The following is a 26,274-nucleotide window of genomic DNA, read 5'->3' on the forward strand; positions in this document are numbered from 1 at the left end:
TCCCAGTCCTAACCAGGCACTTCCCTGCTTAGCATCCGAGGAACGGTCTCCCATCCCAGTTCTAACCAGGCACTTCCCTGCTTAGCTTCAAAGTCGGTATGGGAAATAAACATGGCGGCGCCCAGGCGGCGGCCATTGAGATAGCGTTTTCTATAATAGATTGGTGTGCTGTTAGTCCTGTATTTTGATTGTGACACTATTAGATTTTATATAATGTACTGTGTTAAAATGGCATAGTCAAATATTGTAATATTGTTTTTACAGTATTCATGACGTAACTCATGCAGCAACCTGTTTTCCCTTTATTATTTTCAGTTATAAAAAGGGATTGGTATCGAAACACGATATCGTAACGGCCATGGGGCCACGTTTTGTAGGTCCACCTGGACTGATCAGCTCCGGCCTTAACGGTCTCCTTAATTGACTGCTCCACTATTGCACTAATCACAAAAAAATGATCTCAAACAATCACACTAGAAAGGCACTCAGCTCTCATGAATGCATTCCCTGCATCATACCTGTTCATTCCCGCTACACTGCCCGGCAGTGCACAGTGTCGGCTCATCCCTCGCACTGTGCCACTGCTTCCCATGCGCTAAAACATGCCTTATGTAAGCGCATGTGAAAGACGCGTGGTGTTAAGCATACAAAACTAGCTTATTCTACTCAGAACCCCCCGAGCTGCTAAACACAGAGTGCATGTGTGTCATCATCAGTGTTGGGAGTGTTACTTTAAAAAAAGTAATTAGTTATAGCTACTCACTACTTGTTAGTAGAGGTAGTAACTGAATTAGGTAAAGTAACTAATTGCATTACTGTCAAAAAAAAAGTAGCATTATGTCAAAGAATTTGGATTTATGTTGTTGTTGTGGTTTTCACAAGTCACTTGAAATGAGTAGAACAGACAGGTGTTAAAAGATGTTCATAGTAACTGAATGAACTGAATGGGGGGTAGAGTGGGGGAGGCCCCTGTGACTGAACGGTATTGACCAGTATTTGCGCCGCTGTTTTATTAATGTAGCAATACGGCCTTATTCAAAGAGAATGTGGAGGAGCAGGAGTAAAAGAAACATGTGCCAACGCAGCATCAGGGCAGACTCTACGCACAGGCCTGAAGTCTCTCCATTCATTCATCAGGCAATATGGAAAACATCATCAGCAAATATAAGTTTACATGCCCTAACAGAAGGTTAGTGGCCTGCAGTGTCTCTGGACCGAAGGGCGGAGAGAGGAAGAGGAAGGGCGCTGAGGGAGAGAGAGAGAGGAGAAAGACGGGTTAAAGATAAGTTCCGACACTACTGATCACTTTTTTTACTTTAGCACACTACAGTTTTGTTTTCTATTTTGTTTTGTATTGTGAGCTTTTATTATAAAGCAGCTTTCAAAACCAACCTTTTTTTATATTGTACTTACATGATGCACGATCCACCCAACCGTGAGATAGCTGAACCGTTACACTTCTATCATTTACTGAAAATTTTGAAGGCCGTCCGTAATTTTAAAATGGTGCCATACTAAAAGTCCAAACTCAGCACTACTCTATCTCTGAGCGCCTCTGGCCTCTCCCTAAAGCACAGCTACATCATTGTGGAACGCCACATAATGCTCACTCACATCGGAGCTGAGAGCATGGAAATCCGCAAAGGACTGATAAAGGAGTGACACGGACGAGCGGGTGTAATAATGATGGTTTACACTGGGTTTGCGCGTTTCTTAAGGGCTACACTGTAGTCATTATTCCTTCATGCCATACTCTGTTGTTTCCAAGCTACTGTAGCCACAGCTGCCCAAGGGTAGACTGATGGACCCGAGGCAACCAGTCTGTGCCATTGGTTCTGATTAAAAAATGCCAAATAAGTTTCTTTTGGTTCTGGGTTAGGGTTAGTTTTGTGCTGAAATAATGTGAAATATTGCAATTTTTCTTTTCTTTTATGCTGTCTCCGTGTGAGTCTGCAAAAGGAAACACCGCCACACAATTCTATCACTGAGAGGCTGCAGTTATTTGGTAATGATGTCGCCCTGTCCATATAAAAGCTCTATCCTGGTCCTTTACAGCTTGGTAAATGGTAAATGGTCTCAACTCATACAGCGCTTTTCCACCTACATTAGGCACTCAATGCGCTTTACAGCAAGGATCCACTCACCCATTCATACTCTCATTCATACACCAGTGTACGCAGACACTGGTGTATGAATGAGCTTCTATAAAGATGTCCTTAAATACATGCAGTTGTTGTCATAGTGCAGCAGGAATAGTCTGCGATATTTTTCTATCCTGGTTCCGGCTTATTGTGTTTAGCATCTTGTGCTGAGTATTTAAAGCAGCGCTGTGACATCTGGCGTGGCCGTGGCTGCGGGCTGTACAGATGGAGTGGAGGGGATAGGAGCAGCTCTAATCTCATCAGGACCGGCAGAGCAGGTGCAGCACGGGGCATTTCACATCGGTAAACTGCGCGCTGCCTGGATTCACTGATGATGTTCCCAACATTTCCTTAAAGGGGGGGTATTATGCAATATCGACTTTTTCAAGCTTTACATCATGTTATTAAGTCATTCCCTCATTAAAAACATGCCTGAAGTGTTGCCTTTGCACATTCACGTATTTTCGAGTAATCTGTAAAAACTCCGATGGCAGCCATTTTAGGGATAAAACGCCTGATTCCTTCAGGAAACGCCTCCGACCTCCAGGATACGCCTCCAACCTTTCGTCACCAGCCGAGTAACCAACCACTGCTCCTCAGCAGAACCCCCTCCCCGCACTGTGTAGCCCTAAGATGTAAACAGAGTCATCATGGAGGATTAGCTTCATGTGTTGTGAACCGGAGCCACAGCAGACTTTTACAAAGACACATCAGTGTTTCTGTTACCGAAACACCCAGGATTCAAACCGGTGACAAGAACGCTTATTTCAGTGTCTGGTTCTGCGCTGGGCCTTGATGATGCACAGAGCCTCCGGAAAAAGCTAATGCTAAGCTAAACCTCGAGTCATCGCGTGAAAACGAGAAATATGCACACATAAAGTCAATAAAACCACCACACACATACAGAACCGTTTAACAATGATCACACACGGAGCCAGGCTTGTTGATTTGGAAGTTTATTGCTCACATTTCATCTACAATGGGTCATAGCCGAGTGGCTTTCTCCCGGAGCTGACAAGCTAACGGGAAAATTCACTGAATACAAGCAGCATATTATGCATTAAAAACGTCACTAAAACAGGCAACTGCTTGAAGCAGCCTTTATGATGATCACACACGGAGCCTGGCTTGTTGATTTTGTAGTTTATTGCTCACATTTCATCTACAGTGAGTCATAGCCGAGTGTTTTCTCCCGGAGCTAAGGCACTATTAGCCACGACAAGCTAACAACCTTCACCTTCACAACATTCATTGAAAACAGGCAGCATATTATGCACAAATAACGTCAATAAAGCAGCAACTACTCGAAGCAGCCTTTACGGTGATCACACAATGAGCCTGGCTTTACACATTTGTGGTTTATTGCAGACTTTTCATCAAAAATGAGCTGTAGTCGATTATAACAAGCTAACGGGTAACCTCGAAAAACCACTGTCCACCTGCACAGATAATGTCCGTCTTTGAATGGTATGGGCTCCTGCAGATCCTGGTGTCGTCCATGGGGGTATAGTTAGAGATCCATAGGGCATGGCAGATGCAAAGAGAGAGCCTCCAAACAGCAGTTATTTTTCAGGCAAGAGCCCCTTCCAAGCGTCCGGTGTGGAAGGTTCGTCTCCAAATAATATCCTGTGTGGCCATTGTTCACAAAGTGACAAACAGTAGCTCCTTTCCAACAATAAAAATTAAAATGCACCGATCGTAGTTTCAATACAGTTGAGACAACGAGCGCAGTGTTGTTGCGATGCCACAGACAGCGTGTGGAGGGGGCGTGTCGGAAAGGGTCAGAGGTTCTTAAAGAGACAGAGGCCTATTTCAAGTCTTTCGCTACCGCCATTTTGAAAGAGCAATTTTATACAAGGCAGTTATTCTAATTTACTGCATTTACAGACCAACAGAAGGTTTCGTCATCATTGTAGTGTGCCATAGACTGGTGCTATGTGGCTGAAAAAAGCATAATACCCCCTCTTTAACTTAAGTGAAGTGGATACAGGTGCAAATATAACTTTGTCTTTGCCCTATGCAACTGGTGTCCCTGAGAAACTACAGAGAATCTTTAGACAACACAGAATCCCAGTAAACACAATGAGGCAAAAATGAGTGCATCCTTTTTTTTCCTTTTTTTTTTCTTTTTAGTATTTATTAGGGATGGTCCGATATGAAAATTTTCTGCCGATACCGATATCCGATATTTGCCTCACTGGTGTGGCCGATATCCGATATTTGCCGATATTTATTTCAACGTTAAAAATCAATAGAAAGGCTTACTCAAATGTGGTAAAGTTTGTAAATTGTTCCATTATTGGAATGTCTTATGCCTGGGACACATCTCACACCAGGATGAAACAATCCTTTTTATTAGAAAAATATTAAAAAGACCAAATGCAATGTTGGAGTGAAATGTAATTTTGTTTTTGGCTAAATATTTACTCAGACCTACTTATTATTATACTTTCACCCATGTCCTCTATTAATGGTAAACACTGACACTGGGAATATGCTAGGCTACTATTTATTGTATTTTTTATTAAAATATGTAGCCTAAAATGTTGTTTAAGCTACATGTTTTAACTTTAAACAAATCTGATAAAGGACACACAGCTCTGTATGAAGCTTTGGAATTGGAAATATCATAATGTCACTTTAACAGCACCTTATATGAACTTATGAGGCCAGACTGAAGATTTAGAGTTGGTTTAGAGCTGGCAAAAAGCAAACAGTAGATTTACAAGATTAGCATGAGCTTTGAACTGCACCGTTTTCAATGATAAATGCGCTAACGATCGCAAAAGCGTCTAATTAAATATGCGCGAAAATGCGATATGACATAACGCCTCGTTTTCACAGGACATTAACATGACAAAGGTGGGCAGAGTAAACGTCAATACAGACATGATCATCACTGTAGTTAGACCTATATGATGACAGAAAGGTCATGTTTACGTGTCGTAGCCTTTAGCCTGTTAGAAGCTATGCTAGCGCTAACAAACAAAGTTATAAATCTGGCGTCAAGACGGAGAAACTTTCGCATCACTCACCTCAGATGTAGCGACAAATAATCCATCAGAAAATGATTCCTGTTAATCCTGACTCAGAATCATGTCCATGGAGGCAGTTTTAGTCCACTTTGTTGCAGCAGTAACCTGTGACTCTGTATCTCTGTGGTGTCCAAGTGTCCGCTCCACTTTGTTTAAACTTAGTAAAAACATACTTTCTTTTGGAGACGTGTGAATTTATGCTGGAGGTTCTTTATTTTTAAGAGCCACTGTTTATTTGAGATAATTTGAATAAATTGTTGCCCCGTCTACACTGCTGCTGCATTCAGGTGCGCTATGACATTACGGTGTAGTAAATGATTAAAAGGAAAAAAAAATATCGGCCGATATTTTCCCATATCGGACCGATACCGATATGTGAAAAAAGGACAAATATCGGCCGATAATATCGGCGGCGCCGATATATCGGCCATCCCTAGTATTTATTGTAAATAACCAGCTTGTTCGTTCTCCTCACTTCTGAGTCTGGCATTGGGGTTGGTGATCTTGATGGCCAGCTGAGCAGCTCTTTCAGCAATTAGCTTCCTGTTTTTGAAGGACACGTTGTGGGCGATCATAGCGCAGTGAGTCTTGTTGCTCATCATGAGGACCTCGAGCTCTTTGATGTTGTGGACCAAGAACTTCTTAAAGCCAATTGGCAGCATGTACTTTGTCTTCTTATTGCTACCACCTGTTGTCGATACCTCTGGGCTTATGCCAGTTTTTCGCAATCTTGACATATTGGTCAGACTGATGACGGAACTTCTTTGTCCTCTTTTTGACTATCTTGGGCTTGGTGAGGGGCCTGATGGCTGCCATGGTGACCGCCGATGTGAATCCGAAATGAGTGCATCCTAAGGCCAAAACTCCTAGCTACAAACAGAGCAATGTGTTTATTCTGATGCACGATAATGGAAATTCGAACCGATATCGATAACACGAAAATTTCTAGACAACCGATAACTGATAATGCCACCGATAATTATGTATATTTGCACTTTATTTTGTGACAAGAATTCAATGTGTAACAGTTCAAAGTTCTGCCCAAAATGTATAAACTTTACCAAATAATAAATAATGAGATCAGATAATGAGGTTTTACTTTGGGTTTTGGGTCTCTCCACCTTTCCAAAAGCTCAGGGTTCCATCATCTGAGTAGTTCTGTCTGTAGAAAGCATGCACATGTGTTGTCAGTGCCAAAGTCGACCGGGGAGAGTGTATATCTGCTGCTGTAAATTTTCAGCCGTGAATCTGCTACAGCGTGTTATTGTGTGTGTGTGTGGGGGGGCTTCATTATTATGCAACGCTTCCCCGTGTGTGGCTGTCCAGGCTATCTTTTTCAGTGCGACTGATGATGCCCTGGCTACTGTAAGCTAACGTAGTGTGTTCAGTTGATTGCATTTGTTTGCGTTTTGTTTTTGGTCGTACGCTGTGTGTGCAGGTTACGGATAATATAACGTAGTCATTGTTCATGGCACTAATGATTGTGTGTGCGTTCTTCTTTCCCTCTGGTCAAATGTGTGTGTGTTGGGATAATGTTGTTAGTTGTCGTTGTGTTGCTAGTTGCTGTAGAGGTAGGCTCTATCGGAAGTGGATTCATGCAGCTAAAATCTGGAACAGTCTTCACGAGGATGTGAGACAGGCCTCAACTCTGACAATGTTCAAATCCAGGCTGAAAACAGTTCTTTTTACCAATGCATATGACTGAAAGTATTTTATCTGCACTCTCGCCTTTTACTGTAATTGATTAATTCTATGTTGATGTTTTTATTGATTCTATTTGTTTTCAACTGTGAAGCACTTTGAATTGCCTTGTGTATGAATTGTGCTCTACAAATAAACTTGCCTTGCCTATGCAAGAATAGGGCTGGGCAATTAATAGAATTTTAATCTAATTGTGATTTTAATAAAGGTCTATCACGATAATTGTGTGGTGCGTTTTAATCGAGGAGATTTGGCCAGTCCTTCCAAACAAACAGGAAGCACAAGATGGTACATGCGGCAGCATGAGGAGAGGACCTGGTGATTGTACGTGTAAAATCAGTTACAAATTTGTGTTGACTCGTCTGATGGGCAAAACGGAAACACGTGGGGAGCGGCCAGAGGAACTGGACACGCGCACATAGTGTGACAGTGTTGCTGGACACTGTCACAGAAATGCTGCAGTTGGAATTTGTCACATTTACGTGCTAAGTGCTACAGGACGTGTTTAGTTGCTCCGAGCAGAGCCTTAAGATTTCAGCCACAAGTGGATTTGCTAGTGCCACTGCACTGATAGCACACGGGTCATCGTGGCTTAAATCTCATGTCTATGCTGCAGAATGATTACTTTTATGTTACCTCGCTTTGCCAGAACCACGCTGTGTTCTGAACAGTCATAAAGGTACAAATGATTTCAAGTATGCCTTGATTGAGGAGAGACCTGTTTCATACCTGCCCCTGTTGGCCAGCCCTCGCACCTGCGCAAGTAAACTGAGCAGGTGCCTGATGACATCATCACACAGCGCTGTTTGTTTTTATGTCAGGCAAAATCAAGAGCCATGGCACGTGAAATGTGAAGGGAAAATAATCCCAGTGGCATGAAATAATGCAACTTTGCTTTGGTTCGTGAGATCTTCTGCACAGCCAGCGCCTGGGCAAAGGATATGAGAGGCTTCAAAAGTTATGTTGCTCTTGTTGGGCTCTTCACCTTTCAGCAAAAGGTGAGCACTTATCAGTGGCATTCTCGCAAGAGCTATTTGTAAAGATGATTTGCTTTTTTTTTTTACTGCAACAAATACAGAAGTTCCTTCATGTAGCGCTGGTAGCTCAGTGGATCAGATGCGCTCACACAAACGAACCACGCAGTAGGGACGTTCCGCTCTACGGATGGACAAGCGGGAGGGCATCCTTAATATTTTTTTTCTTTAATAAGTTAAAAGGATGAACGTCCTCATCATCAACCAAACATTTTCTAAAGCTACTACTATTTTTTTCTTTTTCTTTTTGGAATGCATTGTGCTGAAGTGCTGCTGTGTTTGTTTAGTCAAGATTGTTGTCTATTGAATTTTGTGTTGTTTTGTGTTGTTTTTAGGGATGCACGATAATATCGGCCGCCGATAATTATCGGCATTTATCGGCATGTTGGCGCCATCCCCGATAAAGCTGATAAAAAAAATTTGGACGATAATTTTAAGCTCAATTAAATCTGCGGCTCCAGCTCGCTGCCTTCTCTCGGCGGCGCTGCCCCTCGGAGCTGCTGCAGACTCAGGACAGCACTTTTACAGAAGCAGATATATACCGACTTCTGCATGGTTTTAGCTGAAAAATACGACGAGTATTCCAGCGAAACAGCTGTGCAGGCGCTCTCCGTGAAGGAAGAGTTTTTTTACTTTTAACATCGAAGTCACTTCAACATTAGCACCGCAACAAAATGAGAAAAAGACGAGGAAATGTGAACCTCTGACCCGCTCACGTGAGTGAGCATTACTGGAACAGAGCGAGGCCTGAACCCATGTATTATCTTCGTATTTCTGATAAAATAAACACGATACCCCCGCGATTAAATTAGCCCTATGCAGGGGAGAGTCTTGTTTTTGTGCTGTAGTATCATATTAGTCAAAGTTGAATCTGACACAGATTTGGCATCACTTCTCTCTCATGTCAGAGATGCCTCTAGACTCAGTGAAAAACTATATTGCTGTCTATATTCCAGAATTGTAAATAAGAATTAATTAGATTGATGTCAACAAAAAGAAAAATACTAGGAAGGAAGTAGTAGTTGTAATTTCTTCTTTTTTTTTTTTATAATAAGATGTGACACAGATGAACAGAGACAGACCTGCTCAGATGATGGAACTGTAAAAAAACCGAGCTTTAGAAAAAGGTGGAGACCCAAACCCAAAGTAAAACTCATTATTTGATTTATATTTATACACTTGTATATTGCTTGGTAGAGTTACTACATTTTGGGCAGAACTGTTACATTGAGTTCTTGTCACAAAATAAAGTACAAATATATATACATAATTATCGGTGTCATTATCGGTTATCGGTATCGGGACATGCGGAATTATCGGTTATCGGTTCAAATTGGCATTATCGTGCATCACTAATTGTTTTGTAATCTTGTCTTAGTGTTAGTTTGGCAAATGTCTTGTAATTGTTGAAATTCTTACGAATTGTTTGTTTGTCTTTGTCTTTTTGAATAATAAAAAAACCCGTTTCCGATTACGCTATTTTGTGATCGTTTAGTGTAATAATCAAAATCGTAATTGAATTTTAATTAATTGCACAGGCCTACCTGGTGGAGCAATACTACACCAGGTAGGTGTAGTGTTATATGTATATATATATATGTGTATATGTATATATATGTGTATATGTACATATGTGTGTATATGTATATATGTGTGTGTACGTGTATATGTGTGCGTGTGTATATGTGTATGTATGTATATGTGTATATGTATGTGTATATGTGTATATATATATATATATGTGTGTTTTTGGACTAGGTGCATTGTTATTGATTACATGACAAAATATTCAGTGTGAGGGTAAAAATGTATAAATTACCTGCATCGTTATAAGCCGCAGGATTCAAAATGTGTGAAAAAGTTGTGGCTTATCGTCCAGAAATTACGGTAGTCCCTACGATGGTGTCGTTGCATTTAGGGATATTTTCCGATTTCCTGAAGCACACGGGCGCTTTAGCTGCAATAGTTTAAGTTTCCTATTAATTGCATATTTTAGATATTGCAAATTGCAACTCATTTAGCCTCAATCTGGAGGATTGTGTGAAAGGTCAATTGGACAACTAGGGTGGCACGGAAGCGCAGCTGTTATCACTTGTGCTTCACAGCTAAAACGTCCCGGGGTCGATTCCTACCTGGGTGGGTGCATGTTCCCCCTGTATCTGCGTAAGTTTCAATCCCCTAGCCAGGTGTTTCAGACCACCAGCCTGGCTTCACATCATGGAGATGGGTCAGAGGGCACAGCCGCTGCCCACTGCTCCCTACAGGTCGTCCAGTGGCGTCGAGGGATGGGTTAAATCCCACCTCCTGAAAGTGCACACTGTCGTCGTGTCCTTGGGCAAGACACTTCACCCACATTGCCCCCAGTGTCTGCGTACATTGGTGTATGAATGAGAGTATGAATGGGTGAGCGGATCCTTGCTGTAAAGCGCTTTGAGTGCCTAATGTAGGTGGAAAAGCGCTATATGTTGAGACCATTTACCATAAATGCCAGGACAAATTTCATTGTACAGTTCATGTATAAAAACAAACAAACTACAGTATATAGATGCTCATTTTTTACAGTTTCCCCTACCACTAAAAAATAAAATGATGATAAAAGGATTCAAATTTTTTTGTAATTAATTAATTGCAATTAATCACATTTATGCATAATTTATTTATGAGTTGTATTTATTTTTTAGAGGTATATTTTAGATGCTTCTTTATATTTTCCTGCATTTGAACTCATCTGAATTGGAGATGTGAGGCCTGTGTGAACATTTCAAACACTTTTTGGAGAATGATCTTTTTAAATAGGTTTATGTCGGAACTTAATGTGTGAATAAACAAGTTTAACAGTCAAATTGTTGGCTTTACGTGTTGTTTGTGCCGGTGGGACTTTCCTGGTTAAATAAAGGTGAAACAAAATAACGAGACACGAACCAGTCAGCAACAAATTGAAGTCCAACCTTTTTCTAAATGATTGGGAGTTGTTCCAGATTAATATTTCTCTGCTCATGTCATCAATCTTGCTCTCGCCATGCTCTGAACATTTTTCATTGAAATGAAAATGAGATGAATGAATGATTCAGTGTGCTGCTTTTTGTAGGATTCCAAGATGGGCTTTGGCATGGCTGTGTCCGGGGGCCGGGACAACCCCAACGAGAACACGGGAGAGACGTCCATCGTAGTGTCTGATGTCCTCCAGGGGGGGCCAGCTGACGGACTGCTCTTGTGAGTTCACTTTGGTCTCTTACCTTTTTAGCTTCTGTTTAAATGAAATAACTTTGAAAATGATGTTTAAATTCAGCGTACGCATTTACTTTGGCTTTTCCATTTGTACTCATCCTGTAAGGACAATCTTTTGCTCTTTCATATTGTATAAAGTGCATTTCTTGTCATGCTAAACATCTAATTGCTGTACTGAGTGCAAGTGCTTTTAGTTGGAACTTTAACTTTCCATATTGAATAGTGCGTCTTTCCTTTCTGCTCAAAGAACCCCTTGACTTCGAAGGTACAGCCAATTGTTTAGAAAATGATCCACAAAACTCGGATATATTGGTGTTTAGTTGTGTACTGTGTCAAAACAAAGCAAAAACACTATTAAATACAAACCTTTTACTGCATATTATCATTGAAAAGAAGTTTTCTTTTAAAAGTAAAGTTATTAAAATCAGTTTCACGTTCTTTTTAGATTTGAAATAGTATATTATAAGTGTAAAGTAGAGCTTCCTGATGTTCCTATCCAGGCGATGGGTGGGGTGTACTGTTGAACTGTATTTGAGCCATCCTCCCCTCATCCATTGTGAAGCTATCCAAATAATCCTTGTGTTATCCATTTCTTCATTTGATGTAGTGAGAATGATCGAGTGATTCAGGTGAATGCCATCCCCATGGACGGAGTGGTCCACTCCTTTGCTGTACAGACGCTCCGAAAATGTGGCAAAGTGGCCAAAATAGTGAGTAAACCATTTTTTCCCCCATTCTGTCATTATAGTATCTTGTTGCTGTTAAATTGGTGTAATAATGTTCAATAATACGATTATTATTGAGCTACTGTGACAACGCATACTCCCTTGTGGATCAATACATTTTGCCTAAAACACGGTGTACATGACACAATGTTTTTTTGTCTTGTAAGATTTTTAGATGTCACTTTGCAAATGTGGGGATTGTAAAATCTGGAGCCTGCACTCATCCGGCCTGATGATTTAATCCGGCCCCTGCCCTGTAGAGTATGTAAAAAAAAAAGTGTCTAGCCCATTCCTGTGCGGAGTTCTGATTTTTTTTTTTTTAAGAATAACCATACTGCTCATAGCCACTAGGGGGCATTACATTTAGAAAAAGGAAAGAGTTCCACACGTGTCCAGCAGAGGGAACTGACATAATAAGAGCTCAGGATATGAACAGCACATTATATAGTCATGTGGTAAAAGGACAGTCTGCCCCAGGACGGCTGTGACTTCAATAACAACTTACCTTTAGACTTTAGTCTGCAGGGGCGTGGTGTTGCGCAGCGAACAGCTATAAACCCGACACTTCTCTCGCGCTCTCTGGAGCGCGTTTGACAAAGCAAAGCGGCTTCCCATGTACATATCAAAACAGTTGAGGGGATTTTCAGGGACTTCACGTTTCTCTGACTTTTTAAATGGTCAAAATCTGTCCAAGGACGGCTGAGAAACACCCTGGTTAAGCCTTCAATCCGAGAACCAGGCTGTTTAAATGACCATGATCACGCAACACGCGGTGTTTCAAAACGTGTCAACAATGAAACGAATATATTTAGGTGTTTACTTCTTCCCATAACGTTAGTGTCCGTCCAGAGAGGATAGAGGAGGAGGGAGTTGGAGAGAGGAGTTTATCACATTTGCACATGTGAACAACCCCCCACCAACTTATTATTTCCAGTATATTGCAATGTATTACTCTTCTGGGCTAATAGTCAGTGGGGAGTAATATAATTCAATCTGCTGTTTTTTTAAATGTCGTGACTGTTCAATGATCTAAATAAGGACAAATAAAGCATCATTGAATTGAAGTGAGCGTCAATGTGAAGTGGCATAGTACTATAGATAGATAGATAGTTGGTTTTATGTCTTAGTTCTTAAGATGTTGATCCACCATAAGTCTAATCAAGTGATGTTTGGCCGTAGAGTTTAGAGTCTTTCATCTTTCGCCAAACAGTGTGGACTATGGTAACTGTGCCTCTGTGACTTTCAGACGGTGAAGCGTCCGCGGAAGGTTCCAATGAACATGTTGAACCGCGCTCCGTCCCCAGACGACCGCGTCTTCAACACCGACTATGCCGAGGACTACGACTATGATGGAGACCGCCGCAGCGTCTACAGCGGACATGACCACACGGCTGAGAGGGACCACCGGGACCGCGACTCAGGCTACCAGACCCACGACAGGGAGTACGAGAGGGGCGATCGTGGGCGCAGCGCCAACAGAGACGACAGGGATGACAGAGCCTACAGGAGAGACGGCAGCAGGGGCCGCACTCTGGAGCCGGAGCGCAGCCCTGATCGGAGGTACCGCAGCGAGCACACCTTGGACAGGGACTACAGCCCAGAGCGCAGGTGGGTGTCTGTTGTTTGTACTCGGGCTGGGCAGTTGATCAAATTTTTATCTAATTTTAATCTCGTAACTCCTGCACCGCGTCTCTTTCTCTCCTCTCTCTTTCCTCTCTCTGTCCTTCGTGAGAATAATCCAAACCCATGCGCGCTCAGCTAGCTCCTATGTGAGAGCCATCTCGTCATTTTAAAACAGTTTCAGTTTCCGTACGCAGCAAAGCAAAGCAAAACCACGCGCTGTTAAACTTTGAGCTGCAGAGAGAGGGAGAGAGAGAGAGCCCCGCACGTCAGAACTAGAGCAGCGGAATGCAGTAACGCATTCAATCAGCTGGTCGCGTATCATTTCATCCATCTTGTCCTCAAAGTTGCATCTTGAAGCGAGATCACGTAAAGCAGCCACATATTGTACGATTGTTTCGCTCCTCTCCATGTCTCTATATCTTCATTTAGTAGAAAAATATATCAATAATTCAGCATTTGTTGAAGTAGTGGAGGAGAAATGTTGCCTTGTCAGCAAGCTGAATTCTCACGGTATTTTTGAGTTTACAAACACACGAGAATCAATCTTTAACTGGTTCCGGTCCCAGCAAAATTGCTTCTGGCAAAAAAGACACTATTCAAAGGGGGGTATTATGTAAAAATACAATTTTCAAGCTTTATATCATGTCATTCCCTCATTTAAAACATGCCTGGAGTGTTGCCATGGCTCAGTCACGTATGTTTGAGTAATCTTTAAAAACTCTGACGATAGCCATTTTACCACATCCTGGAGACACCCCAGACCTTTTGTCACTAGCCAAGTTACCAACCACTGCTCCTCAGCAGAGCCCCCTCCCCGCATGTGTGACCAGTATATGCGTAGAGAGAGGCCACGGACTCAGGACTGCAGTTACAATGTTTTTTACTGGGATCTTTCAACACAATGCGTATACAAGGGTCCATCAGGGAGGGGCAACTGCAAGCAAGGGTCTCCACCAGCTTCCACCGTTGCTCTCTACAGATATTTATATATGATTTCTTTTTCTTTTTACATTTGATCGTATAGTATAAATTTGCACAAATATGTACAGTATTAACATTTGGCAATAAACATTTGTAAAATTCTAAAATAAGTAACAGAAAATTTCGCCTTCTGCCAATGACAGTTAAAATAGATTACATCGTTGCCAACCGCAACAGTCAACAGTGAAACATATTTACATATTTACATTGTTAACATTATAAAATACATTTTGGAGCCTACCTTTAAACACAAAACATATACAAGGGTCCATCAGGGAGGGGACAACTGCAAGCAAGGGTCTGTACAGGACAAAGAATAAATTAAAATTACTAAAAGCTCCGTGACTGAGCGTGCAGAAAGCGGCCGTTAGACTAACGTTATAACTGGGGCTTATTCAATAAACTTAACTAATTGTAAATTTTTATATTTACTTGGGGAAGTTTATAAAATATGGTCCAGTGACACTAATTTACATGTTAGAACAAACAGATATGATTAATACGGCATAAAAATATTTTAAAAAGCAAATTGACGTTTGGAGCGATCTCTCCCGCACCTACCTCCACCAGCTTCCACCGTTGCTCTGCTAGGGCGCAAGCACAGCACATGTAAGACCCATTGCATGCAGTTTCCCCAAGCAACCAGCAGGTGGCTCCAAAGGAAAGGCAACTACTACTAAGCATTTTTGATGAAATCAATAATATAACTCTGTTACACATGTCGAGCCCACAGATGTAAACAGTCAGTCATCATGGAGGATTTGCTTAATTTGTTGTGAACTGGAGCTACAGCAGCTCTGGGACTTTTACAAAGACACACATCAGTGTTTATTTGACCTAAACACCCAGGATTAAAACTGGTGACAAGAAAACTTATATCTGTGGCTGGATCTGTGCTGGGAATGCATTTCGGCCTTGTGCATCAGTGGGGGTTACGTTCTACAAATAACGGGCAAAAAATGAAATCTGCTTTATTTTACTTTACTTTTTACAATTATTATATCTGTTTTAAGGCTGTAAAACCCCTCACCACACACTTTATACACTTTTCTCACTCGTTCACACGGATTCTCCCTTATGCCTCGTGAACACTGTGTGTTTTTTTTGTCTTATAAGATGTTTAGAAGTGACATACAGACGTGGGGATGGAAACATCGTCAGCTGCTCTTGTCTCCACTGAGCTCTGTTTCAAACTAAGACAATCATAGCTACGACCAAAGCTTTATCGTAGCAGTTTCAGGTTTCAGAAGGCGTGTGTTTAGCTGAGACGAGCGCCACATGCTAGCAGGGTGTATTTTCGCAGAAAAGTTCAGTGAAAGTAAATGCAGAGTCGCTCATGCCCGGCGGGTGCTAGTCTGAATGCCCCAATGCCTGAATGCCCCAGTCCGAATGCCCCAGTCCGAATGCCCCACACTCATTGGTCTGAATGCCCCGGCTGAGTTGTCTGAATGCCCTGGCTGAGTAGTCTGAATGCCCCGGCTGAGTAGTCTGAATGCCCCGGCTGAGGAACAGCCTTACTTGGAGCACCATACAGCAGGGTTCTCACCAGGATTTTTTTCACTGCGTAGGGCAGGGGTGGCCAACCCGCGGCTCTCGAGCCGCATGCGGCTCTTGGCCAATCAGAGTGCGGCTCTTTGCATGATTGGAGATGTTTAATACAATGCGGCTCTTTGCAAAATAATTGGTAAATATTTCCCATAAACTGTAACAGTCTTTGACCAAAAATCCAACTATAGTCCTACAGACCCTGTTTCCATCTCTACACATGAATGAGAGTCTGTATCTCTCTCCTTTTCGAGGCGGCGCGTAAAAGGTGCCCGTGCAGCCTCACTCAAAGCGGGATGTAGGTTAAACAACAGGCAGGCAGATCGTGGCACTAGGAATAGCTTCTGTGCTTTTCAGATTTCTGATCAGCTACTCTTTATTTGATGTAATTTGGCCACATATTCACAGAAAAAGATCAAAATTAGGAAATGGAAAAAAGCGGAGCTCTTTCGAAGCATATGATGCGAAGCGCGACATCGTAACGCGGAAATACGCAAAGTCATTGACTTTTCTTTCACATGTGACAGAGACTGTAACAGATGCAACTTAAAACAGACTCTCAGATCCTCCACAGGCTCCTGGTTAAAGTTCATGAACTTTATGCAGCCTAGAGTGCGTTCTCTGCACAGTCCAGTCAGGACGAAGCTGCAGGCACTGAGCGCACAGGCCAGGGGCGAATCAGAGAAGGGGGCTCAGTGGGCAGGGCCCCACATACAAACACACCCCAGCATTAAAAAAAATAAAATAACAATAATAATCTAATTCTGTCTCAGTCAGAGCTGAAAGCACAAAATGTCATTTAATATACATGTATTTCAATCTTGTTGAGGAGTAAAACCATTCAATCTAACACAATTATTAAAAAAAAGAAAGAAAAAGGCATAAAGTTTATTGTGATTAAATAAAACGGTCATATTCTATTTAATAACAATAAACGACCGCCCCGGAATCTCGCTAATGGTCGGTGCCTTTGTGGCTCTTCACAGGATCAAGGTTGAAAATTTCGGCTCTTGGTCTCTGACTGGTTGGCCACCCCTGGCGTAGGGGCAGGCTGAGAGCTGCAGATGTGAGGGTATATTTGTTTGAAGTAAATGCTTTTTGGCTATATTGATGTCCCTTTTCCTTCATGCTCCTTTGCCTAACAGGAGATACCGAGACTACAGCCCAGACCGCCGATACCGGAGCGACCGTACCCTGGACCGTGGCCACAGTCCGGACAGACGTTCCCGTGATGAACGTGACCATAGCCCTGACAGGCGCTACCGCAGTGACCGGGCATTGGACAGAGAGAGCCCCGATAGAGGGCGCCACAGCCCCATAAAAGCTCGTGCCCCCAGCAGAGAGAGGCTGGACCGCTCAACCTCCCCACCTCCCATGCCCATCCCACTGCCCAGGCCGCCGCCGCGTGACCAGGAGCCCCTCGAGAAACCACTCAACGTGTTACTGCTCAAGAACCGGCCCAACGAAGGTCCGAAAATCACTCTTCATCGTTCGAAAAATTACTCAATGTTTTTAAATATAAATGTACAACGTAGATGCAACTGATACTTTTGTGTCCCTGACCCTTCCAGAGTACGGTCTTCGTCTGGGCAGCCAGCTGTTCATCAAAGAGATGAGCAGTACGGGACTGGCCTGCAGAGATGGAAAACTGCAGGAGGGAGACATCATCCTCAAGGTGACGCTCCATCCTTTCCAACGGCACGGTTTTCTGCCTGTTTCTCTTCATATGCAGCTCATGACTTTACTAATCTTAATTCGAGATCATTTCATTTATGGATGTGTAAAGCTATTTGGGGTTTTTGGGGTTTAGACATGCTTTACAGCCAGTTTAGACACAATTTCGGTCTATTTTACAAATATACCATTTATTTATACCCTAGTAAATATTATATTAGGTGTAGAAGCTCGGTAAAGGTTTATGTGGTGGACATTGAGTTATTGCTAGAAAATTATGACTTTGAATTTAACCTCTTAACGTCCACTGCGCGAGCTTGCGCTAATTCGCATATTTTGTTTTCACCCGGACGACACTCATTTAATATTCATAAAAATCCCAGCAAGCTGTACATCAAAATTTGCAGAACTTTTCAAAGAAAACTAATATAAAGCCAGTGTCACCTCAAATATCCACCAGAGGTTAAACATTGATTTACATGTACGCAGATGTAAAGTTATATGTTAGTATTTCTTACCTTTGTCGGGTTTGCCGGGTCTCCACGTCCGAAAAAAGTCCCAATCCAGTTATGTGTGGGCTTATTTTGTACCTCCACAATCATCCAAAGCAGAATATCAAGTTGTATTTTCCATAAAGTAAAGTCCTGTAGCGTAGTGCCATGACATATGATAATGAAAATATCCATGAAAAGCAAGAAAAAGGGCATAAACGCTCTATATCTCTCACTATTTCTCTTCGCTGTGAACCGATAGGGTATGCTTGGTTTCCTCTTCCTCTTGGCTTCAAAATGACATCTTATGGAGATTTCTCCGTACACGGGGTTGGCTGGGACAGCCCGGTGAGCAGAACATGCGCTCCCTAAGGAGGCGAGTGCTGATCCTCTTTATTCAATGACTGAAGGCGAAGTCTGCTACATAGCAAAACATGACTGATATATTTCGGTAGCCAATGAGCTCAGCTTTCCAACAATGTCTGGGATTTGTATTCTTTCTTCAGAATCAGGCTCTCCGAAGCGTGCGCCATGCGTGCCCCGGTGATGCGCTAAGCATGCGCCATGGAGAGACGGGAGCTACGTTTACATTCGGCTTCGACTTTTCAAAACTTTTTTGACCATAAATCATGCCCAAAGCAGAAGATGTTCTACACACAGAGTGAGGCTGTGGCTATGATGGTTGAGTGTAGTAAGAGTAGCAGGCCTCAAAATGGAGGATAAACAAGCCATGAATCACAAGTTTGTTCAGGGAAAAGGTCCACAACTCAATGGGTATGTACAATATGGCTTATCTATCGCACAAATGGACTTCATATGTGTTATTAGTTACATACTATTTATAATAATTCAGCTATACACTGCGTTCGAAATTATTATGCAAATTGTATTTTTGTGTCAAAAAGGTTAAAAATGTTTTTTTTTAATGAAACTCATGGATAGTATTGTGTCTCGGGGCTCTTTGAATCGCTGACATAAATCTCAGAGACCTGGGATGATTAGTTTTCAGGTTAAGCCCAGTTAAGGGAAAAACTACTGAAAACGGATGTTCCACTTTATTAAGCAGATCATCGTTTTCAAGCAATATAGGAAAAAAAAGGATCTCTCTGCTGATGAAAAGCGTGAAATAGGTGAGTGCCTTGGTCTAGGTATGAAAACCTTCGATATTTCATGAAAGATTAAGTGTAATCATCATACTGATAAGAGATTTGTGGATGAGTCAGACACACTCTAGTTTGTGCAGATAAAGGCACAACAAGGACGGTTCTGCCAGACAAACACATCAGATTAAGAGAACAGATGCTACAAAGCAGCATGCAGGTATTTGAAGCTGCTGGTGCCTCTGGAGTCCCCCGAACATCAAGGTGTAGGACCCTCCAGAGGCTGCAGTTGTGAAGAAGAAGAAGAAGAAGAAGAAGAAGAAGAAGATCTTTATTTATATAGCGCCTTTCACAGACATATAGTCACAAAGCGCTTTACATGAGACAGTTGTACATTCACTCCACACTCGGTGGTGGAAAGCTACGTTTGTAGCTTCAGTTTCCCCAGGGGGAGACTGTCAGAGGCGCTTTCGCGACTGCACACGTCTGCGCCAACAGACCCTCTGACCACCACCATTCACTCACACACATCATTCATCCTGGCCTATTGTGCATGTTTTTAGTGGTAGGGGAAACCGGAGTGCCCGGAGGAAACCTACGCAGACACGGGGAGAACATGCAAACTCCACACAGAAAGGCCCCGTCCCTGGTGGGAATCGAACCCGGACCTTCTAGCTGTGAAGCGAGAGCACTAACCGCTGCGCTACCGTGCCGCCCGAGTTGTGCATAAACCTTCTATCCAGGCCTCCCCTAAACTGTTCATTGAAGCTGATGAACAGAAACGGCTGCAGTGGCTCAGAAATACATGAAGACTCATTTTCAAACAGTCTTGTTCACTGATGAGGCCGTGTAACCCTGGATGGTCAAATCAATGGAGTAGTGGATAGTTGGTGAATGGCCACAATGTCCCATCAAGGCTGTGACGTCAGTAAGGAGGGGGCGGAGTCATGTTTTGGGCCAGAATCATGGGGAGAGAGCTGGTCGGCCCTTTTAGGATCCCTGAAGGTGTGAAAATGACCTTTGAAAAATATGTGGAGTTTCTGACTGACCACTGTCTTCTACGCTACAAAAAGAAGAGCCGTGCTTTCCCGAACAAAATCATCTTCATGCATGACAACGCACCATGTCATACTGTAAAGCTCTGCATCACTGGCTGCTATGGGCAGAAAAGGAGAGAAACTCATGATGTGGACCCCCTCCTCCACTGACCTCAACCCTATTGAGGACCTTTGGAGCCTCAACAAAAAAAAACATCTATGAGGTGGGAGGCAGTTTTCATCCAAACGGCAGCTCTGGGAGGCTATTCTAACATCCTTCAAAGAATTCCAAGCAGAAACTGTCCATAAACTCACAAGTTTAATGGATTATTTTGAAGTTGCTATCACACAAGGGCTCCTATGGTAAAATATAACTTGACCTGTTAAGATGTTTTTGATTGAAATAGCTTTTGATTTCAGTAAATATGACCTCCTAATGCTACAAATTATTATAACAATAATAATAAATTATAATCACAAGCTTTAAAATGTATTGAAACGATGAGTTGCATAATAATTTGGAACAGTAGATTTTTGATTTTGAAATTTTATTTTTGAACTACTGTTATCACTGGGAGATATTTTCAACCACATTTAAATGATCCTCTACCAGTTAAAGACTTGAAAATTATGCTGACTCTCATTTGATTTGACAATTTATATTACAATGTATATTGAATGTTTGGAAAATTGAAGCAAACAAAAAAAAGGTCTAGAAGGGTAATTTGCTTCAATCAAAATATGAAAATGTTTTTTATGGTCAAAATAGTCATAAAATGAAAATAATATAGTTTGGCACATTGTGCCATATGGCACAGTTTGTGCCTAAAAGACTATTTTACACCAAAAGACCCATAGCACTAAAACCCTTTGGTGCAAAGACGAACCACTTTACACAGATGTTGTTGGGTATATGATTTCCGAGTGAACATAACCCACATTTTTTACATATTTCAAGTGCTAAAATCTTAAGTTTGTGAGTTCCCCTGCATATAATAAGTTGTCAGAAGGCCTCATCTTTCAAATGCAGTATCATACATGGATCTAGGCTGTAAGATCATCTTTTAAAAGCTGATGGCATTTGGGTATGTCAACTTTTGTGCACGGCCAAAATTAGGCAGCAGGTAACAGGTTAAATACTGGAGGGTACTTCTGCATTTATAAAGGTTAGCCATCATCATTGATGCAGTTGTTAGCATTGTTGTGGTGCACGCTAGCGGGGAGAGCCGTGTACCTTCGCCTCGTTAACCTCTGTCCTATCTTTGCCTCTCGTTGCAGAGTTTCTTCTTGTTTGAGCCGTGTTTTGATGATTACAACAGCCTGGTTCTACCTGGCTCTGCCCGGCTACAAGGTTTAGCACAGCTAGCTCCGCTCTGATGTTTACAACCACAGAGCTCCACTCTTCAGAAGCGGCCGTGCGGAAACAAGCACCGCTTAAAGTTCCGGCCCTGTTTCATATGGTTTTAATGAGAAATTTTAATTAAGCGAATCATCGAAGCGGGAAAATAATATTCAAAGCATTTTACTAATGGAGTTCATTGATTTAATCAATGAATCATTGCAGCCCTAATAAATATATATGTAAAAAAATGGGTTAACGACCTTTCGTCCCGAGACCCATGCGTCTCGTCCCAAGGGGTGACAGGACTACGTTAGTCTTGAGCCCTGGGTCCATGACCAAAATCTTCGCCTGGATTTGGGGACCAATCACAGAACGAGGAGGGACGGCAAGACATACTTCCGTATGTCGGAAGTCCACCCCATCTCGTTCTGTGATTTGGGGACCAATCACAGAACGAGGAGGGACGGCAAGACATACTTCCGTATGTCGGAAGTCCACCCCATAATCCTGCCACCGGAGCAGACACAATTTCATAGTTTGTTTACGGATAATATTTTATTTATTTTATTTACGGATCCAAAGTGAAGGCAGCAGATACGACACCATCTTTCGATCAAGCTTTAGACTGGGCTCTAAATAGGTTAGCTCGAAAGTTTACAGCGGGTACGTCATATGTCATCAGATACAATTGATGCGATTTGCTATGGCTATGTGCAGACGCATATGATAGAGATTCATAGCGCCCATTAAACGGCTATGGACAATCGTGAACCACACCTCCTGTGAGAATGTGAATTGGTGGTCCCCAGACTAAATATAACTTGTGATATTTTGTCTGGCGAAGCCAGGCTAGCTTCCAAGCTGATGAGTGCAACTTTTCCTCCAGTATTCTTTAAAAACATGCTGCATTCATCAATTTTGACTTTGTAGCTCACACATGTCCAAAACATCAGTGATTAAATTCATTAATTATTGTATGGATTTTGATAATACTGTAGACTACTTTAAAGGATCTATATCTATATCATGCTATTTTAGCTATTCAAAAGTAAAGTATGGGCATTTAAATGATATGTGACCCATCATGAGAACGGGGACCCAACTCTGTTTTGAGCGGGACATAGCTTGAGAAAGTGTAGTCTATTGTCAGGAGGGGTGGAGGTGACCCACTTGTGTTTTTGTGTTCACACCCACCTCGGCCACCGTGACCTAATCCCCCCCCATAATCCTGCCACTGGAGCAGACACAATTTCATTAACTCAGGCCTGGTGACGTGGACTTTGTGCTAAGGTTTAGTTGCAGGTTTGCTGTGATAAAACATTTGTGACTCATCACGAGAACGGGGGACACAACTCGGGTTTGGGACATTTTGAGAGGGACATAGCTTGATGTGGCAAGTTGAATTTAACTCAAACTTTCTTTATTTGATCAGGGACAATGCACAAACAACATTAGTGTAAGAGAGAAGAGATGTCGTGTGCCAGGTTATAGCAAAAATGCTCATTTCCACCCGCAGTCCCTGGACAGGCTGATGTTATACTTGTCATTAAATATATACAGAATCTATTATAGAAAACGCTATCTCAATGGCCGCCGCCTGGGCGCCGCCATGTTTATTTCCCATACCTACTTTGAAGCTAAGCAGGAAAGGCCTGGTTAGGACTGGGATGGGAGACCGTTTGGGAACACCAGGAAGCCTGGCGACAGTACTGAGTGTGTGCGTGGACATCCGCGGCCGCCCCCACGTGACGAGTCCCACCGGCCGCGGGCATTGGCCACGGGTCCATATGGACCGCGGTGCTGCTGTCCCAGGACAACCCGCTGTCACACAAACGCGAGTGCACGAGATCTGACTGCCGTGCGTGTGCGCGCGTACAAACAGGGCGATGTGTGTGTGCGTGTGTGTCTGTATGTATGTGTGCGCGCGCATCCAAACAGGGCCATGTGTGCGTGTGTGTGCGTGTGCGTATGTGTGTGCGTGTGCGTGCATGCCCAAAACCTCCTCAAACACGAGCCTCTAATCACACGCGCTGCTCCGACTGATTTATCCTCCGTGTGAGTCAAAGCGAAAATGACACTACAACTTAACGAGCGCATGGCCTGCACTGCGTAGTTTTTTTTCTTTTTATCTTTTTTTTTACTTTGCTGCTGGACCATTTGTTTTCTATTTTGCTTTCACGTATTGTGAGCCCAGAGGTACATTTTATTCTAAAGCAGCTTGGAAAGCATTGCCAATTTTATTGTAAGGTTATAAATACTGTCTAACAACGATCATTAGGCTATTTCATTTCAAAACCTACTCATTATTTTTTGGATTGTACACTATCGTGATGCACCAAACAACGGGTCCTGCACTGTGAACCAAACCGTTAGAGCTGAACCCCTAATATTTATCCATAATTATCACACTGTCTCTTGAATTCTATTCCCTGAGTTTAGCGAACATATTGTCGTTGTAGTTTATAAGAAAGGAGCACGGGTGCATCAAACACTCCAATTGCAGTTTGTTTGACATTTTTTTTTGCATTCATTATTTTACACATTTGTAGTGGCCATAGTTTTTGGAATGGGTTGGGAACCACTGGTCTACAGCTGAACTGTGTGACGAGTTGGACATTTCTTTGTCATCACTCATAATCTCTGAATATCAAATGTGGAGACTAGCGAGGCCCGGCCGAAGGCCGGGTCTCAGCTAGTAATACATAGAAGCTCACATCATAAAAGCACTTTCTACTAAAGGAAATCAGTCACTCACGCACAGTTTATAGCATTTATATCACAGTCATTCAGTGCATACAGATTTGCTTTGATAATAACTTCTGCTTGGTCAGGCGTGTAAATGTATGTATGAAATAATTTGAAAGAATGATTGTTGACCATATGCGGTTTTGCGTTTTGGATCGCTGCACTCTCCTCTGACTGTCGACTGTGTGGTTCTAGAGCAGTGTTTCTCAAATTTTTTCAGTCCAAGGACCACTTTAACTTCCAATTTTTTTCTGAGGACCACCTATCAGAATCCCACTCCAACACCCCCCCAAAAAACAACAAAATATGAAGGAAAAGCTAAATTGATGTTTAATATGTACAGTAACTGTTTCAAGTCAAAAACAAATTATTCAAACACAAATGCATTGATATGATCAGGAATTCTTATATGAATTTCATTTTATTTGAAAAAGTAAATGTGAAATGAGCTGCAGCTTAATATGAACAACAAAACATGTGTAAAAAGCTGCTAGAACAACCTATAGGTCCCACTTAGTGTCATTCTAAAGGGCCAATAGTTTCAAACTGAGGTGGTGGGTATAGGAAGTCTATGGTTGTAACCATGATAACAATAAAATGCTAAAAATAATGCTGGGAAAAAATGTTTTTCCCTTAATGTCCAACATCACTGAAACTACTGGGATTTTACACATTAACCAAAAAGAATTTCAGTCTCAAACCAACCAGTGTGGAAAACCCAACTTCACAGTATTAGGAAGGGCATGAGCACTTTGAGGGCAGACTCGGCCCAACTCCCTGTGCAACGTGCGCTGTGTCGGGGTCGGGGAATTACTGTTCTAGAGCTTCTTTCCCAAAAAAAATTCTCAAAGGAAAATTTAGGAACTGGAAATATGTCAAAGAGAGGAATCGACCTCTAAACATTTGGGCTGTTCTCACCTCCCTCGGCGTGACAATAGGGCTCATTTACATCTCATTTAGAAAAGCCATACCGCTGTAAAGCTCCCTGTCGGTTCACGTGTATGGAGTTTCAGTCCTCAGGCCATGAGTTCACTCATTCAAACGCACATAAACTGATCGACAATATGAGCGATCGCGATGTCGTCACATCTGTTGGCCGTGGTAGGCATTTTACATTTTCATATTTGATAAACATTTTATTAAAATCCTATAATCAGCAAAAACAATGTCCATAAACAGTACATTGCTTCTCTTGCGCTGTAGCAGATCTATCATTTTATAAAACCGAGTTAGAGGCCTGTATGCATCAGCTGTTGCCTACCATTCACCAAAACATCCGGCGAAAATTGCGGAAGTAAACAATAACAGCGATCGCTCGTATAGGCGTATGTATAAAACAGTCTTTTTTGCGTGGCATTTGTTCGCTAAAGGATGTGTCAACAATGCAAACCAAAGCAGCGGTGCCTCCTCCCCAAGCAACAAAAGGAAACAGGAGACGAGCGTATTCTAACGTGGAAACAGATGTTTTGTTCACAGAGCGAGACATCAGAGATCAACTGAAACGCATAATCCACCGTAATAAAAAGATACAAAACTTACTGCTGGGAAGTTTTTTTTAAGGCTGAGGCTGTTCTGTCCCGCTGTCGCTGCTTTGCTATCAAGGCTCTTCATGAGGAAGTGGCGCCGCATAATCCGTGATTAATAAATCCACTTCGCAGATGTACTTCCAAACATGTTCGTTGTAACGTACACGGTTCAGCTCGCCTGCTACAATCTTTGTGGCGCGTCCATCCAACACAACCCGGTTTTTACCCAGTATGTAAATACACACAGGCAAAGTCACACCCCCACTGCACGCTCCGAGATCTCCGAAAACAAGCCGGGTTGAGCCTAAAAGTTTACGCAATACTGCTAGCTTAAACATGTAGAGGC

The 26,274-nt window shown here is 42.3% G+C and overlaps 1 protein-coding gene and 1 pseudogene across 6 annotated transcripts in view; one reads left to right on the forward strand and one right to left on the reverse strand.

Moving 5' to 3' along the window:
• Positions 1-26,274, forward strand: part of tjp2a (tight junction protein 2a (zona occludens 2)) — a 127,342-nt gene that overhangs the window by 51,086 nt on the left and 49,982 nt on the right. For all 5 annotated transcript variants that reach the window (XM_079581231.1, XM_079581229.1, XM_079581227.1 and 2 more), the window contains 5 exons: positions 11,000-11,124; positions 11,747-11,849; positions 13,111-13,472; positions 17,159-17,481; positions 17,585-17,688. In XM_079581231.1, the coding sequence (XP_079437357.1) occupies positions 11,000-11,124; positions 11,747-11,849; positions 13,111-13,472; positions 17,159-17,481; positions 17,585-17,688 (1,017 nt within the window). The remainder of the gene's footprint in view (positions 1-10,999; positions 11,125-11,746; positions 11,850-13,110; positions 13,473-17,158; positions 17,482-17,584; positions 17,689-26,274) is intronic.
• Positions 5,611-6,014, reverse strand: LOC306981464 (large ribosomal subunit protein eL32-like; annotated as a pseudogene). Its single transcript has one exon. The product of its transcript is annotated as a large ribosomal subunit protein eL32-like (transcript).

This window comes from Gobius niger (genome assembly GCF_951799975.1).
Source record: "Gobius niger genome assembly, chromosome: 22".
Classification (NCBI taxonomy): Eukaryota; Metazoa; Chordata; class Actinopteri; order Gobiiformes; family Gobiidae; genus Gobius; species Gobius niger.